The sequence below is a fragment of the Atractosteus spatula genome, chromosome 1, assembly GCF_055471065.1.
Source record: "Atractosteus spatula isolate fAtrSpa1 chromosome 1, fAtrSpa1.hap1, whole genome shotgun sequence".
NCBI lineage: Eukaryota > Metazoa > Chordata > Actinopteri > Semionotiformes > Lepisosteidae > Atractosteus > Atractosteus spatula.
This window is the reverse complement of record NC_142706.1, coordinates 40,272,571-40,286,999: the sequence shown is the minus strand read 5'-3', so window position 1 is coordinate 40,286,999 and position 14,429 is coordinate 40,272,571. Positions and strand designations below refer to the sequence as shown.

Here is a 14,429-nt window from a genome sequence, read left to right as displayed (position 1 = left end):
GACGTCACTTCACCCAGCAACTGCCCCCTTTCCCAGAAATTACAACAAGATCGAATTCATTGTTTCTCCTGCCCGCCCGCTCTCAGCTCAGCGCCAGATTGGTTCTATGTTTGTTATACAAAACACTATGCAAATTGTTAAAATTTGGAAAACAGAAAATTAACGTACTGTAAACAGCAACAACGAAATGTACAGTATGTAGGTAAACTAAACGAGATTTTCTGTCAGAAGAATATTTTTGCATGGAAAAGGTTTTGAAAGTTGTTAACGCAAGTAAAAAAATACACTTTTGGACTTTGTGTCTTAATCACTAGGGTATTATACATCTGCCTAGGAATGCACAAAAATAAAAATAAATATTTTAAAAAAATAAGAAATCTAACTGTTATGAAAAATTAACGGTCACATAACACTACAAATAATCCATAAAAACACACCAAACTGAATCTGAGCCCGAGTTACTGATTTGCGATTTATTATAAACCCTTAAAACAGTTTGAGGTTGCGAGTTACAAAGTTGTAAAATAGTATTTTACTGTTTACTAATATCCAAATACAGTATCATTGTCTCTTTCTATTACTTTTTCTTTTTCTATCACTTATTGCTTTGGATTCCAGTTTGGTTTCTGTACGACACACACAGGGATTCTGCCATTTTAAAGAACTTTGGAAACCTTAAGTCACGAAACCAACAATAAAAAAATGGTATATATGTTAGCGAACATGTTTAGTCTAGTCTATTACCTTTTATTAATACTTTTTACTGAACTACTCAGAAAATACTGAAATTATCAATTTTGCTAGACCTAGATGCAGACTGATAGATACTTTATTGATGAGGGAAATTGCAGTGCAACAGCAGCTTAAGACAGTCAACACAGCATAGTGTAACGAAATGATACAATAATACAATACATACAATACAGTCAGTACAGTCAGTGAGAAGTGCAGTAAAAGTAAAAAATGGATTATACAGATTTGCTTACAGTACAAAATATGCAGAAAACAGACCGGAAAGTACAGTACACAAAAAGTTGTATTGCACATTATAAATATATTGCACAAATCCCTAGCATATATTGTACAAAAACAGTTGTAAATAGGTAAAAAACAGATGCAAGCAGAGAGTTTTATGTTTAGTCCAAAAACAAGTCAATGTTGCCCCTGCCCAGACTCACAATGGATGAGTTGTACAGTCTTATGGCAGAAGGCAAGAATGACCTCCTGTAGCGCTCCCTGTCACACTGTGGTTGGATCAGCCTATTGTTGAACGTGCTCTTCATTCTCACAAGGATGTCATAGAGGGGATGGGAGACGTTGTCCATGATGGCCATTAATTTGGACATGATTCTCCTCTTAGCCACTACCTCCAAGGGGTCCAGTTCAGACCCAGTGACAGAACTTGCTATTTTGATGATCTTATTCAGCCTGTTAGCATCCCCTGCTCTAATCCCAGAGCCCCAGCATACCACTGTGTAGAAAATGGTGCTCGCCACAACCGACTGATAGAACATATATAGCATCTTACTACACACATTGAAGGACCTGAGCCTCCTCAAGAAGTAAAGTCAGCTCTGGCCCTTCGTGTAGATGGCCTCAGTGTTCTTAGACCATTCCAGTCTATCATCGATGTGCACTCCCAGGTACTTGTATGAGTCTACTATCTCCACGCCACTCCCATGGATGCAGACAGGAGTAGGTTGGACTCTTTTCCTTCTGAAATCGATCACAAGCTCCTTCATCTTTGCCACGTTTACTTGCAGGTGGTTCTCCCCACACCACCCCACAAAGCTGTTGACCAGTCCTCTGTACTCTTCCTCCTGCCCACCCTTGATACATCCCACAATTGCAGAGTTGTCTGAGAACTTCTGCAGGTAGCACGACTTTGAGTTGTATTTTAAGTTCGAAATATAGAGGGTGAAGAGGAATGGAGAAAGATCTGTCCCCTGACTGCTTGTTCGGACACACAGTTCTGCAGTCTCACAAACTGTGGTCTGCCTGTCAGATAGTCTGTGATCCATGAGACCATGGAGGCACCAACTTGCATCTCCTCCAGCTTCCTTCCTAGCATTAAGGGCTGGATAGTGTTGAAGGCACTGGAGGTCGAAAAACATAACCCTCACAGTGTTGCCATTGTAGCGAAAGAATAAAACCTGCACAACAAAGGTTCACAATTTCATGTTCTGGAACTACTAATCATTATTTTCAGTATATATGGTTGATAATAGGCCTATAGTATATAAAATTCTAATGACACAAAATGATGTTAGAACTGTCATTTATATAAACACGCACAAAAATGGATAAAAGATAGTGTCTCACAGTTTAACGGTATTGAAAGGTAAAAAAGTAGAAGACTGCAAGTCTGTAAAGTGGTCAGACAAATGAGATAAATATTTTGATGAGGAATATTTTACAGACAGGCACTGGGTGCTTCTATTATAACTGCTTATTGACAAGAATCTGCTGTAAGAGAGAATAAACAGACAAGGCTGGGAGAAAGCATGACAGATTTGTCTGATATTCAATATTCAAAATTTCATCTAAGAGGGTACCATACAGCAAAATTGTTTTTAAATTTCTGATCCAGATGGAACTGTGCTCATTACAAGTCTGCCAGTATCACTTCCAGCTTCCTATAAAAGCCAGCCACCCAGACAGACCCACCCTTGCTTAGTTTCTGACATAAAATGAGAGCAGGCATCTGGCTAGTTTGTATCTGGTACCAAACAGAATAAATATAAAAAAATATTAAAATAGTTTTGGTTCTAACAAATAATTTCCCATCAATACTTTCTGGAAAAGTAAATTGTTTTGTCTTCCAGGGTTTGATAAGAATTGTTTTACCTTTGCAATTTTTTTTCTCAAGTTATTCTGAAAATGTATGGACTTCACCTAAAATATTTCATATGAACAGAAGAAAAGTTACAGAGGAGATAAGGCTGTTTGCCAAACATGCAGACTTGATTATTTGTATATAAATGATCCAATGATCTCTATAGCCATTAATGAGAGATCCAAAGGAATGAGATCCAACATTATAATTGGACAGCTTGTTCCAGACACCCACCACCATTTGTGTAAGGAAGTGATTCTTTTGCTCAGTTTTAATTGGACTACCCCTAATCTCTTGTGCCCCTGGGCCCATGCTTTGGTGTATATGTGTTAATCACAGTGTCCCAGTTAAATTCTCCTCAAGGCCTTTACTATTTGGCCTCCCCAAAATTTTGTACTCAAGTCAAATGCTGTTGTAATCTCTCACTTCTCTACCTGAACTTTTGTGTATTGGAGCTGTTGGTGCACAGTCACTCTGAAACTCCATTCAAGAGGATGCTGCACTTTAGTAATGGATAACATGGGTCCCCTACTGTAGGACGAAAAAATGTTATTGTTGTTGCTGTGGTTGTTTTCAATCTTGCAGTTGTCCATTGTATTAACTTTGTTAGTCTTTCAGATAATGCTGATATTTTTACCAAGAAGAACTGTGAGACTTACCATTTCTATTTCTGAAAGCTTTGTCATGGACGCCACATTATTGATTTAGTGCGTTAATCCTGAGTTTGCCTTTCTTCAATTTGCCCAACCTTAGGATTGCAGCGATTACCTCTCTGTCCATGTTTCTCTATGACTCCGCAGAAAGTGGTTTCATGCAGCTGAGAGGCAGTCCTAGTCTTTTGTGTGTAAAAGCAGAACAACATAAATTAGCTGCCCCTGCAGAACTGTTTTTTTATGATTAAGTGTTTAAGAGGGAGGACGATGTTTGAACGCATTTGTTGGTTGTTTCGAATATCATAAACAGCAAATGTGTCCATTCAGAGGGTTTCTTCAGAATGAACTGTGAAACATGAACTGGAGGACACACATGGAAACACCAAAGTGCATTTATAATTGAGAACAGCAGGCACTGCTTTACCCAAAGGGTTGTAGAAGTATGGAACAAACTATAATGTTTATAATAATATAGTTAACCCCTGGGTAAAGGTAAGTGTGAAAATCGTCTTTGTTAAAATCTTGATTTGAGATTGTATGTATGCTGTAAAATAGTGCGACATCATATTCTTTCTCTGACCAAGATATTCCCTTTTTATCAATAAAATTCCAAAAACACACACACAAGTAAACAATACACTGTCACGGTTCAGTATGTCTTTGGTATTGTCAATACATAAATGTGCCTGAAAGGGTTATTCTTCTGTGCTTAAATGTTTTTTTTCTAATAATTAACAGTTGATTTCATATTAGCTAGGGGAGGCTCTTTTCACATGGTTAGTTGCAGAATTTACTACTTTGGCAATCACTGGAGGGGATAAATTCTGACTGTCTTTGAAGAATCAAAGTGGCACAATTGTTGTTTGAAGTAATCCCAAAAATACCATAGCAAGTTACAGGCTTGACTCTCTGAAATCCATTTCAAGACCTTTATCTGTATCTCCTATTGGGAGTCAACATTCTTATTTAGATGTCTATTTTAGGTTTTAAACAGGTTTCATAAATAATTATGTCTGTAATCAGAGCTGTTCCTATGGTTTCAATTACAATCTCCACACAATGAATATTTCTATATCATCTTTATTTCATTATATAATAATATGGCAAGCAGTAAAGTTTACGAGTACAATAATGAAGTCTCAACAATTTTCATAAACTTTCTACTACAATTTCACTTAATTACAATTAACTTACTAATTTCTAAAATGTGTGTGACACAGAGACATTCTAAAGCAAGTACAGAGACTTTTATGAAAACTGCACCAATCTATTTGTAAGTACTTTAAACTTAGTATGATCTATAAATATATATGTAATATTCATGGAGTGTTCCTTCAAAGGAATAATACTACAAAGGTCATAAATTATTTACACTGTGTGCTGGTAGCAACTGGTAATGACGTAAACATTTAACCCTTTATCTAACATATACTGAACTGTAACAACACTTTCTAAACAACACTATGGTACATATTACAACTTTAATATAATATAATAAATTGACTTTAGTACACAAGACCTGTGTATTGAAATAGCTGAACTGTTTTCCTTTCTAAAGTACTGCCATGAAACGGGTTTTAAGATTGTAGAACAAGCAAACAGATATTAGCTCCCAGATAAACACCAGCTCTCTCAGGACAATGGCCGACAACATTTACAAGGTATGTTCTCAGCATGTTTGCATGGGTTACCACAGGCTAACACCTGAAAGAATTATTGCTATAAGTTCTCACATGTCAACATTGTCCCTATTAACTTCAAGATATTTGTCCAGCGCTTCCTTGCACTTGTATATGACACCAAATTAGAAGTTTTCAAGGTTCTCAGTCTAGACGGATCTCATTGAACGCATTTACATTGTCAACATCTGCAAACCCTGAAGTATGAAGATTACCCTTCAGATTTCAAAAGAGTAACCTAGGGCCAGGTCTGGACAGCAGAGTGTGAGTTTCAGCAGATCCAAGTCACATTCTTCAATAGCATGTTTTTTGTTGTTTTTGTAAAGCACCAGTATAGCTTTGCCCAGCTTTGCTCCTCTTCATCTGACTGACGGCTTGACTTTAACATAACGTATACTGTAGCCAGACATCACAATTACCTTTGAGACCCAGAAAATGATTGCCATCATCTCTATGATCAATAATCTCCATGAACTAGCCTGCTAATGGTTGAGGACACAGTGCTGAATCTGTATGATTTTTTGTTGTTTGGCTTCAGGGCCATTATGGTGGACACACGTTTCATCACTTGGGCCGTAACCAAGTGGGCATAAAATGTAGCTGAATCCTTAAATAAAAGGTCTCACAGCCTAAAATGAGACTATTATGTTAACATTGCTCAGCCACAGATCCTGATGGAAATGGGGCCTTTTGTTGTTTTGGGCTTGGGGTTGCCTGGGCCTGGAGACCATGTATGTGCTTCAGTGCTTGTGGATGACTCTGCAATATTTCCATGCCAGAACCTGCCTCAGCTGTCAGCTGCCTGCAATTTCTACTAGCTGTACGAAATGATCTTCCATTATAGGAGTCTCCACAATGACCCAAGTACACAGCCATGTTTGAATGAAGCTGACCACTGGCATTTTATGGAGGTTTGGAACGTAATGAGTGCTCTATACTGACTTTTAATGAGATCCATGTTTTCAGGGTGTTTGCTCAATCCACCAGCTGTCCTCCAGACAAAAAAAAAGGACACATAAAGTATTTTTTCAACATTAAATAGCGAAGGAAATAGCTTTCAAATGAGTCATGAGGCAAACTGTTCTAATGAATTTAAGTACCGTGTCAAAAATATGAAGTATTGACCCACCCTAATGCCCCTATTGTTATGGGCAAATCTGGTAAAATCTGGCTTACCTACATCTCTGTTTCGTGATTAATTCTTGCTTCAGAGATTTCAGCATAGCTTAACATTTTTCAAAATAAACTGTGTGTTCTCCAAACCCTTCTTTTTAGAGAAAACGTTTACAACATTTTTTTTGGCTTTGGTTTAGTGCAAAATACCTTAAACGTTTGTTTAAACGTAACCCCCCAAAAATGGATCGCATTAAAATGGATTAAATGGCAGTTTTGTGGTTTGTACCCCACGAGTTGTTTACATGGAATGAAAAGCAAGGGCAAGCACTGGAAAATGATCAGTAAAGCAGACACTGTCCTCTGCTTAAATCAGGACACTGTGTGAGAAGGGAGAATAGGCAAGGCACTTCCTTTTCTTTGTAGTTCTCCATGGAATTCCTCACCGACTCTACTCTTCTCTGCTGTGGAAAAGAAAAATAAGACACCAAATAAACCCCATCATAATCTATCAGATACTACTTAAAGATGATTAGCCACTAGCACTGCAGCAATCGTTGGTACATACTGTACTAACTGGCACTCAAAGAACAGTTTTTAACTGGAGAGAATTGGCAGGGTGTGGTGAGCATGTTTCCAGACTCACAAACTGATTATCACTTGAAGTCTAAAAAAAAAAACAGAAAAAAAAACTATTTAATAGAGATTTTTTTCCCCAAGAGTGTCTTTTAATCTGACATCCTCAACAATGAAACCTCTGATGTTCATTCCTGTTCCTGCAGGGCTTATGTGCCTTTTGGTTTCCATCCCACTCTGGACACTTAATGACTTTATTAGAATAATTTGTTCACTTAATTAGTCTATGTTACCATTATTTCCAGTTCTTTGCTCATTCCCGATTAGAAATTGATCTGCAGCCCTACAGCACCAGGAGTGAATATCAGTGAACTAGAGTAGAAGCAGAGCTGAGAATAGAATCCTGGACCTGCTGGAACTACAGTAAACAATAATCTGTGAATATGAATATCGGTGAAATAGAGAACTATACGAAATACTGCCACCTAGCGGAAACTACTAAAAACACGGTATAGTGAAATCCAAATAGTACATTTTAATAAAATATCACATCAGTATTCATCGTTTCCATATCTAAGAGTATTAAGTGAACGCTTATTCGTGGTGTAGATTTCAATATAGGTGAATATCTTACCTTTCAACAGGTGGTTAAATGCCTGTGCTCTTATCTGCCCCTCTTGACTCTGTTAAATTGAAAACCAAACATTAGGGAAAGGGAAACACCTGAAAAAAATGGCCTGTAATACATGAGGTATACACTGTCATTTTCAATAACTACTTTGTCCTTAGATGGTCAAGCTGAACCAGAACCTAACCCAAAAAGCACAGGGCATAAGGCAGGACAACACCCTGGACAGGACATCACAGGACACAAACACATATGTGACACTCAGTGACACCAATTAAGCAGGACAGCATGTCTTTAAACTATGGTCTGAAACTGCTGCACCTGGAGAAATCCTAAGCACACGTGAGGAGAACATGCAAACCCCACATAGAAGGTGCCTAGGGCCAGAATCAAACCCAGGGGCCAAGAGCCACAAGGCAGCAGTTCTGTTATGCCTCCATATGCAATTGTCTAATTAAAGTATATTTTCTGGTAAAATATTTTGAGATATAGAGTCAATTTAGATTTCTATATTTAATTGCAACACCAGGCATAAAGCACCAAGTTATTCTTTGATTGTGTATTATTTCCAGGATAAACTATGAAAAAGCACTATACAAGGGTTGAATTAAAACAAAATTATTTTATACTTACTGAACTTATATAACCCCGTATTAATTTGATGAGTGTGCACATTTTTCTTTTTTGACTCATTTAATATAATACCTTTATTTATTAAGTAGCAAACCATTTCTTTACATTCTGGGTGCAACAACAAGTGGATTGTGAGATTTAATAAACCCTTTCCAATCTACTGCTGTCTACCTTTGTCTTCTTGAAAGGTTTCTTCTGCCTCAAGGTGATTTAGGATAATCTCCTCAGCAAGTGGACTCTTCTCCTCAAGAGCAGCAGAATTATCCACAGCCTTTGCCTCAGAAGTCACTTCTGTTTCCACCCCAACCCCCACTGGAGACACCGTCTTCTCCACAACCTCAGTCTCGACTGGAATGGATGTCATTTCGTCAGCCTTGTGTTCTGACTCCACTGCTTCAATATCCAGGGCCACAATTTCCCCCACTCTCTCCATCACCTGAGCCACTGCTGCTTCCTGTGCTGAGGGGACAGCACAGCCTGCTGCTGGGATCGCTTCTGTCTCGATCACTCCCCCTACCAGTATCACTTCTGCCTCCAGAACAACAGGGAGTGCTGTGCGCTTTGCTGACTCAGCTTCTGCCTCCTCTATTGCATCCTCTGCTTGCTCCACAAAACGCACTGGCACGTCCTTTGTTAGTTTCCCTTTGCTTCCCTTCCCTGTCTCCACTGCTAGAGGCCTGGCTGTTACTCCCACAGGATCAGCCTCAGCTGGAGTCACTGCCTCCTCCTCAGCTGGAGCAACTAGAGCAAACACAGAGACTTCTCTTGGTGTATGTGACATTTTTTCTTCTGCACTGGCTACCTCCTTCTCTTCTTGAGCCTCTTCAGATGCCCCCAGCAAATTTACTACAACCTCTTCCTGTGCTGCACCTGTTAATACCTCTCCTGGGGTGACAGCTGTTAGTTCAGCAGTAACTTCTGCATTGATTACTATACTGTCTTGTGTAATGCCTGCTTGCTCTTCGACTGTAGCGGTTGTAGTCTCTTCTACTGTAGTGACCACTGAATCTTCTTCTGGACAAATGTGTGTGCTCTCCATTAGAACTTCTGTTACATCCTCTTCTGAAGTAGCTGCTGTAAATTCTAAAGTGAGAACCGTGTCCCTCTCTACTGAAACTTCTGAAGTGTCCTCCACAGGAGAAACTGTTGTTTCCTCTGAAGGGATGCCTGCTTTATCAGCATCTTGAATCATAGATGACTTGTTTTCTGCTTGAGCTTCTGGAGTTATGGCTGTTTCCACTGCTCCTATGTCTGCTGTAGTGTTGTCTAACTCCTCCACAGCTACTGGTGAGGGACTTTGAGATGAGGCTTCCTTATCACTCACTGAAACCAGTGTTATTACATTGGGCTTCTCCAGAGAAACCCCTTTTGTTACTGAAGAAGTTTCCACATTCTGATCAGGAGACTGTGTTGACATTTGTATTAGTGTCACTATTTGCTGAGTTGCATCTTGCACTTTATCAGCATCTTGAATCATAGATGACTTGTTTTCTGCTTGAGCTTCTGGAGTTATGGCTGTTTCCACTGTTCCCATATCTGCTGTAGTGTTGTCCAACTCCTCCACAGCTACTGGTGAGGGACTTTGAGATGAGGCTTCCTTATCACTCACTGAAATCAGTGTTATTACATTGGGCTTCTCCAGAGAAACCCCTTTTGTTACTGAAGAAGTTTCCACATTCTGATCAGGAGACTGTGTTGACATTTGTATTAGTGTCACTATTTGCTGAGTTGCATCTTGCACTAGGGCAGGTGCTGCACTGCTTATTTCCCCTACAGAAGCTGCTGCTATCTCTACTGCCTCTGCCATAGGGACAGCTGATACAGTTTTCATGGCATTAGACAGCTCAAGCACTGGCACTGAAACAGAGAATGAAAAAGGTGGTGAATTGTTATTTTTACACTATTTTCATGAACCTTCAATTTTCCTCTTTTTAATTAAACAGGAAAAACCTCTGCAACTTCTGATCAATGGTCGTCTTTGCTGGTTGAAAGATGTTTTAAAAAATAAATAATCTGCTATATCATTCCAAAGAAAGGGTAACATGAAGAGCTGTTATAGTTTCTCTTGTAAAGAGTGACTGTCTACTCTCAGGTTCAATTTGACTGTTCATCTTTTAATGTGAGCACTGTGGTTTGATGTCTACAGCTCAGCATAACATGATGATGATCATAATATGAGCATAATAATAGGAATTAAAAATAACATGCAGAACTTTTTTGAGGATTCTTTTATCTCTATACATTTATAAACAGATGATTTGCTCAAGTCGACATTAAAATTAGATTACACACATAAAATTAATTTGGAGATCCATGATATGGACATTATGCCCAATTAAAATACTTCAAGAGTGTAGCATGTGAAAGAACAGTGCAACAATCTGTTAGAAATCTACATGATGATTGCACTCCACCTTAAATCTAATCTTTAAGATCATATATACCGTATGTGAGGAAAAATAATATTCTACAAGGAAATAACCAAAACTGCTTTTTCTCTGAGAGCTGCAACTTTTCACATACACATCGTCCATGAAGGCTGAGAGTGAAGATATACTGGAGGCAAGGTAACCCCACAACACTCACCACAATACCCCTGTAAAATTCCAGATTGCAGTGGAGCTAATGAGACACCTCATGATTCTAGACCCTTCTTTGTGTGTCTTGTAATTGTTTGATATGAGAAAGAAAGAAAAGGCAGAGTATTTGGAAGTTCTGTGTTGATGAGAAGGGAGGATGCTATGAAGGACACAGGGTAGGGGATTAGGATACTGCAGGCTGGAGAAGAGGAAACAGTGCCAGTCTAACTTTGGGGTGTCAGAAAGAAAGAGAGATACTGTTTCTTTCAATAAATGTAGACAATCTTCTTCAAGTGGGAGTAAAGATAGGTAAGGAACAAGCAGAAATGAGTCTAAGGCTGAAAATAAAATTTTAAAAAACAATATTTCAGCTGTGGAGCCTTCTTCAGGTACTTCCCATTTTCCAGTCTACTCTCTTCAGACTACTTCAGGAAGGAATAAAAGACCAGTTTAGCAATGAATTTACAAATCGTATATACCTAAAGACAGTGCTAAGCTGCTACAGGTAAATAATTTGTTTGACTATTCTTTAAGTTTCACATCTGGGTACTACTACTACTTGTATGGAGACATTCGAGGGAGTTGTTTTTTTCTCTCTTTTTGAACCTCCTAAGGAAATTAAATGGCTGGAGGAAAGGAAATGTAATATTTGCTTGATTTCCAAACATCCTTGCAGAATAAAAAAAAAATATTAGAAGGCGCACCAATGTTAGAAGCCGATTCTTTTACATAATAAAACATTTATCCACATCATATGGACCTGGAGAATGAAGTTAGATAAGCTTTTACCTCCAAAAGTTAATCTGCAAATTGATTTTAAAAGGTGATGTCTCTAGCATGGTTCAGAAGCAAAGGCAGTATGTAGAAAAGAGTGAACAAAATCCTATGTATGCATTTGCAAATGACATAAGTGAGGTTTAACATTTTTTAAATCAAAATGGACAGCACAACTGGAAAAAAGGCTGAGCTTTGTGAAAGGTGCAACTGTCTTTTACTTGGTACGTTAAATTTGATTCATTATATGGGGAGATTATTAATAAGAGCAAAATGAATGCCATTTTATAAATCAGACAATGCCAGCAAGTACTATTAATAAAATTCCAAACCATCTCTCACGATTTGTAGCTTTAAAAAAAATACCCTGTTGTAAATAACAATACCAAACAGGCATTCAATGCCTCATACTCCAATGAACACTGAGTGAGCTTTTCAAGTCAAATATATCTTCCAAAATTTGAATACTGTATAATTTGACGTGTTTAAAGCTATGAAACAAAAAACATACTGTAGATCTATGAGATTTAGAACTAATAAGAATGGGTCTATGTTTAAATACCTGAACTGGCCATTCAGAACTAAAAATAAAAGGTAAACGTAAATTCATGTTTTGAAGAACCTTAATACTCTTAAAGAATCTTAGAACTGATGAATTTACAAGCTAACAACTAAATCCCCAAAAATTATGTCAATATACAGAACTGTAATGTAAGAAGCAATTAAATTAAAAGAATGGAGTATGTTCCCTTGTACAACCCATATGTGGATGTTTCTCATAAATAGAAAACATTTTAGAAAGAAATCAAAATTAAACATTTCCAAGTTTCCCCAGTATAGAAGAGAACCTCAAAGGAGTAATGCTGAAGGAGCTTATACTACATGGGGTTATAGTGTCAATTTTAAACCTAAAAGTAAAAAGAAAAAAAACCCCACAGTGTTTTGACTACTTTTAGAAGGCTTCACAAACCAAATATGTTTTTCTTACACTTCAGAGTGGGGGTCAGCTTTACTTGTTGCATATCTCACATGTTGCTTGTACTCAAAGAGCAGAGTCTCCCATTCCAAATATTAGGACATTTTTCGGTGACATCCAAAAATGAGCCTGTATGTTTTCTTTACATTAATTCTGTACTGTTGTGTTAAAACATTACTGACAACATGTGGCTTCATTTTTACTTCTATTTCCTGCAATTTAAAATGATCAATTTTAAAATACAACAAATAAAGTATTATATGTAATAATATACATACCTTATCTATATATTATATATAATATAAATACATACCTTGTCATATATATATATAATATAAGGTCACTTGGCTTTTTGAGTACTGAACATTGATGTGCAATACCTACAATAAAAAAAGATCCATAGTGACTCCTTCTATAATAAGCCCAAAGACCATCTGAACCCCTGCTCTCCTTCTTGTTCTATGCTCAACACGTAGAGAAAGCACAGTGTAACGTGAGGAAGGAAATAAGCCAGGACCTCTACACCACATGCAATAAACACACCAATGGCAGAACCACAGACACAGTTCACAAAAAGGAGGGTTATGGAGGGAGAGAAGGGTTGCAAGTTGTTCTGGGGGTTAAAGCTTTGCTAATAAGTAAAGTTGGAGGAAATTCGACATTTACATAACTTCCAGAACCCAAGCCTGTCGTTATTAATCCATAACACAGAAATATCAAGGGCTTCAGAAGTATGTCAAGAAGAATGATTCTCTTTTAGATTAAGCAATACAAATGGAGCCATGCACTGGAAGGGAATGGTTTAATGTGGTGAATGGTAACAGTCAATTAGTTAACAGTAATAGCTGGTTTGTGACACAAAGTCAGGAAAAAGAGACAAACTGAACATATTTGTCATATTTCCACTAATCAACATACATTAACAGAAGAGGAGATCAGGAAACATTGTTTGGAAAATGGTAACAAGGCAAATGTTATAGTTTCTAGTTTTAAATTTGATAATTAACAACTAATAGCACAGCTCCATCATCAATCCCATACAAAATGCACAGAGAATCATGCTTGCATAAGCCTTTTACTGTGTGGTTTCAAGTGTTACCATGGTTTGCTCAGTGCCTGAGCACACTGAAACAAACAATAGCAAGGAAGGATCAGAATGCATGTTTGCACTTTCATCATAGAACAACACAACAAGTCTTGAAACTGTGAGTCAAAGCTGTCATCTTTTGCAGTTTTCTGATGATAACGAAGATCACAGGAACTTTTTTTGGGATTCTCCCCTACTTCATCCTTAAGCAATTTAAATGGATTATTGGCGAGAACCGAGACATGTAATATTTGAGCAATGCCATTTATACATTGTGTTCCTTATAAATACCTTCCACTGTGAGGCACATTGGGCAATTTTCTAGAAGCAAATTTCTATAGCATCCAGAAAGGTGCTAAAGATTTTAAAGGAAATTGAATTCCTTATTTTAAAGAGGCTTGTTTCATTCCCCTCAGTATTCACAATACATATCATGAGACCCATTTTTTTTCTTCAATTGTTATGAAAAAAATGTTTTTGTTCTAGCATTTTCAGGTTTTTTTTTTTGTAGGAATGCACAGTGACTTTTTTGGACCAGATTTACAGAACAAAAACACTGGAAGCAGCCAGCCGAAGCTTTCAGCTTCTAACTCTGAAACAACATTTGTTACTGATTAGAAGTATTAGAAGGAGGTAGAGAATGCTAATGTGTTTACAGTGTTACAGTATATTCCAAACCTCTGGCTCTTCAAAAGACTCAACAAGCTAACCAGAAACATTGAAGGATGAATTTTACAAAGCCTTTTTTTTCAGTGCCAGAGAATCAAAACATCAAAAAGAAAGTGAAAGATGACACTATAACTAATAAATGTTATAGTACACATACATACTTCACAAAGAATTAGGCTACAGGCTGAGCTGAAATAAGCATAGTAGAGCACCAGGGAATGGGTAC

The 14,429-nt window shown here is 37.6% G+C and overlaps 1 protein-coding gene across 2 annotated transcripts; it reads right to left on the bottom strand.

Annotated features, from left to right (window-relative positions):
• Positions 1–4,553: 4,553 nt before the first annotated feature.
• Positions 4,554–10,350, bottom strand: LOC148840893 (uncharacterized). Of its 2 annotated transcripts, none has more exons than XM_088910883.1 (3): positions 8,290–10,350; positions 7,492–7,540; positions 4,554–6,745 (listed from the first exon to the last, which is right to left on the bottom strand). In XM_088910883.1, the coding sequence occupies exons 1-2, from the start codon at positions 9,947–9,949 to the stop codon at positions 7,506–7,508; spliced, it is 1,695 nt and encodes a 564-aa protein (XP_088767009.1). In that variant the 5' UTR covers positions 9,950–10,350; the 3' UTR covers positions 4,554–6,745; positions 7,492–7,505. The 2 variants fall into 2 exon arrangements, with proteins under 2 accessions (XP_088767009.1, XP_088767018.1); XM_088910892.1 differs by lacking the exon at positions 4,554–6,745 and adding an exon at positions 6,784–6,948.
• Between the last annotated feature and the right edge of the window lie 4,079 nt (positions 10,351–14,429).

Bases quoted from the DNA above. Each gene is read 5' to 3' on its own strand.
- LOC148840893 (XM_088910883.1), bottom strand. From the start codon at position 9,949: ATGAAAACTGTATCAGCTGTCCCTATGGCAGAGGCAGTAGAGATAGCA. The intron at 7,541-8,289 runs GTAGACAGCAGT...TCAATTTAACAG, and splicing joins AACCTTTCAAGAAGACAAAG to AGTCAAGAGGGGCAGATAAG.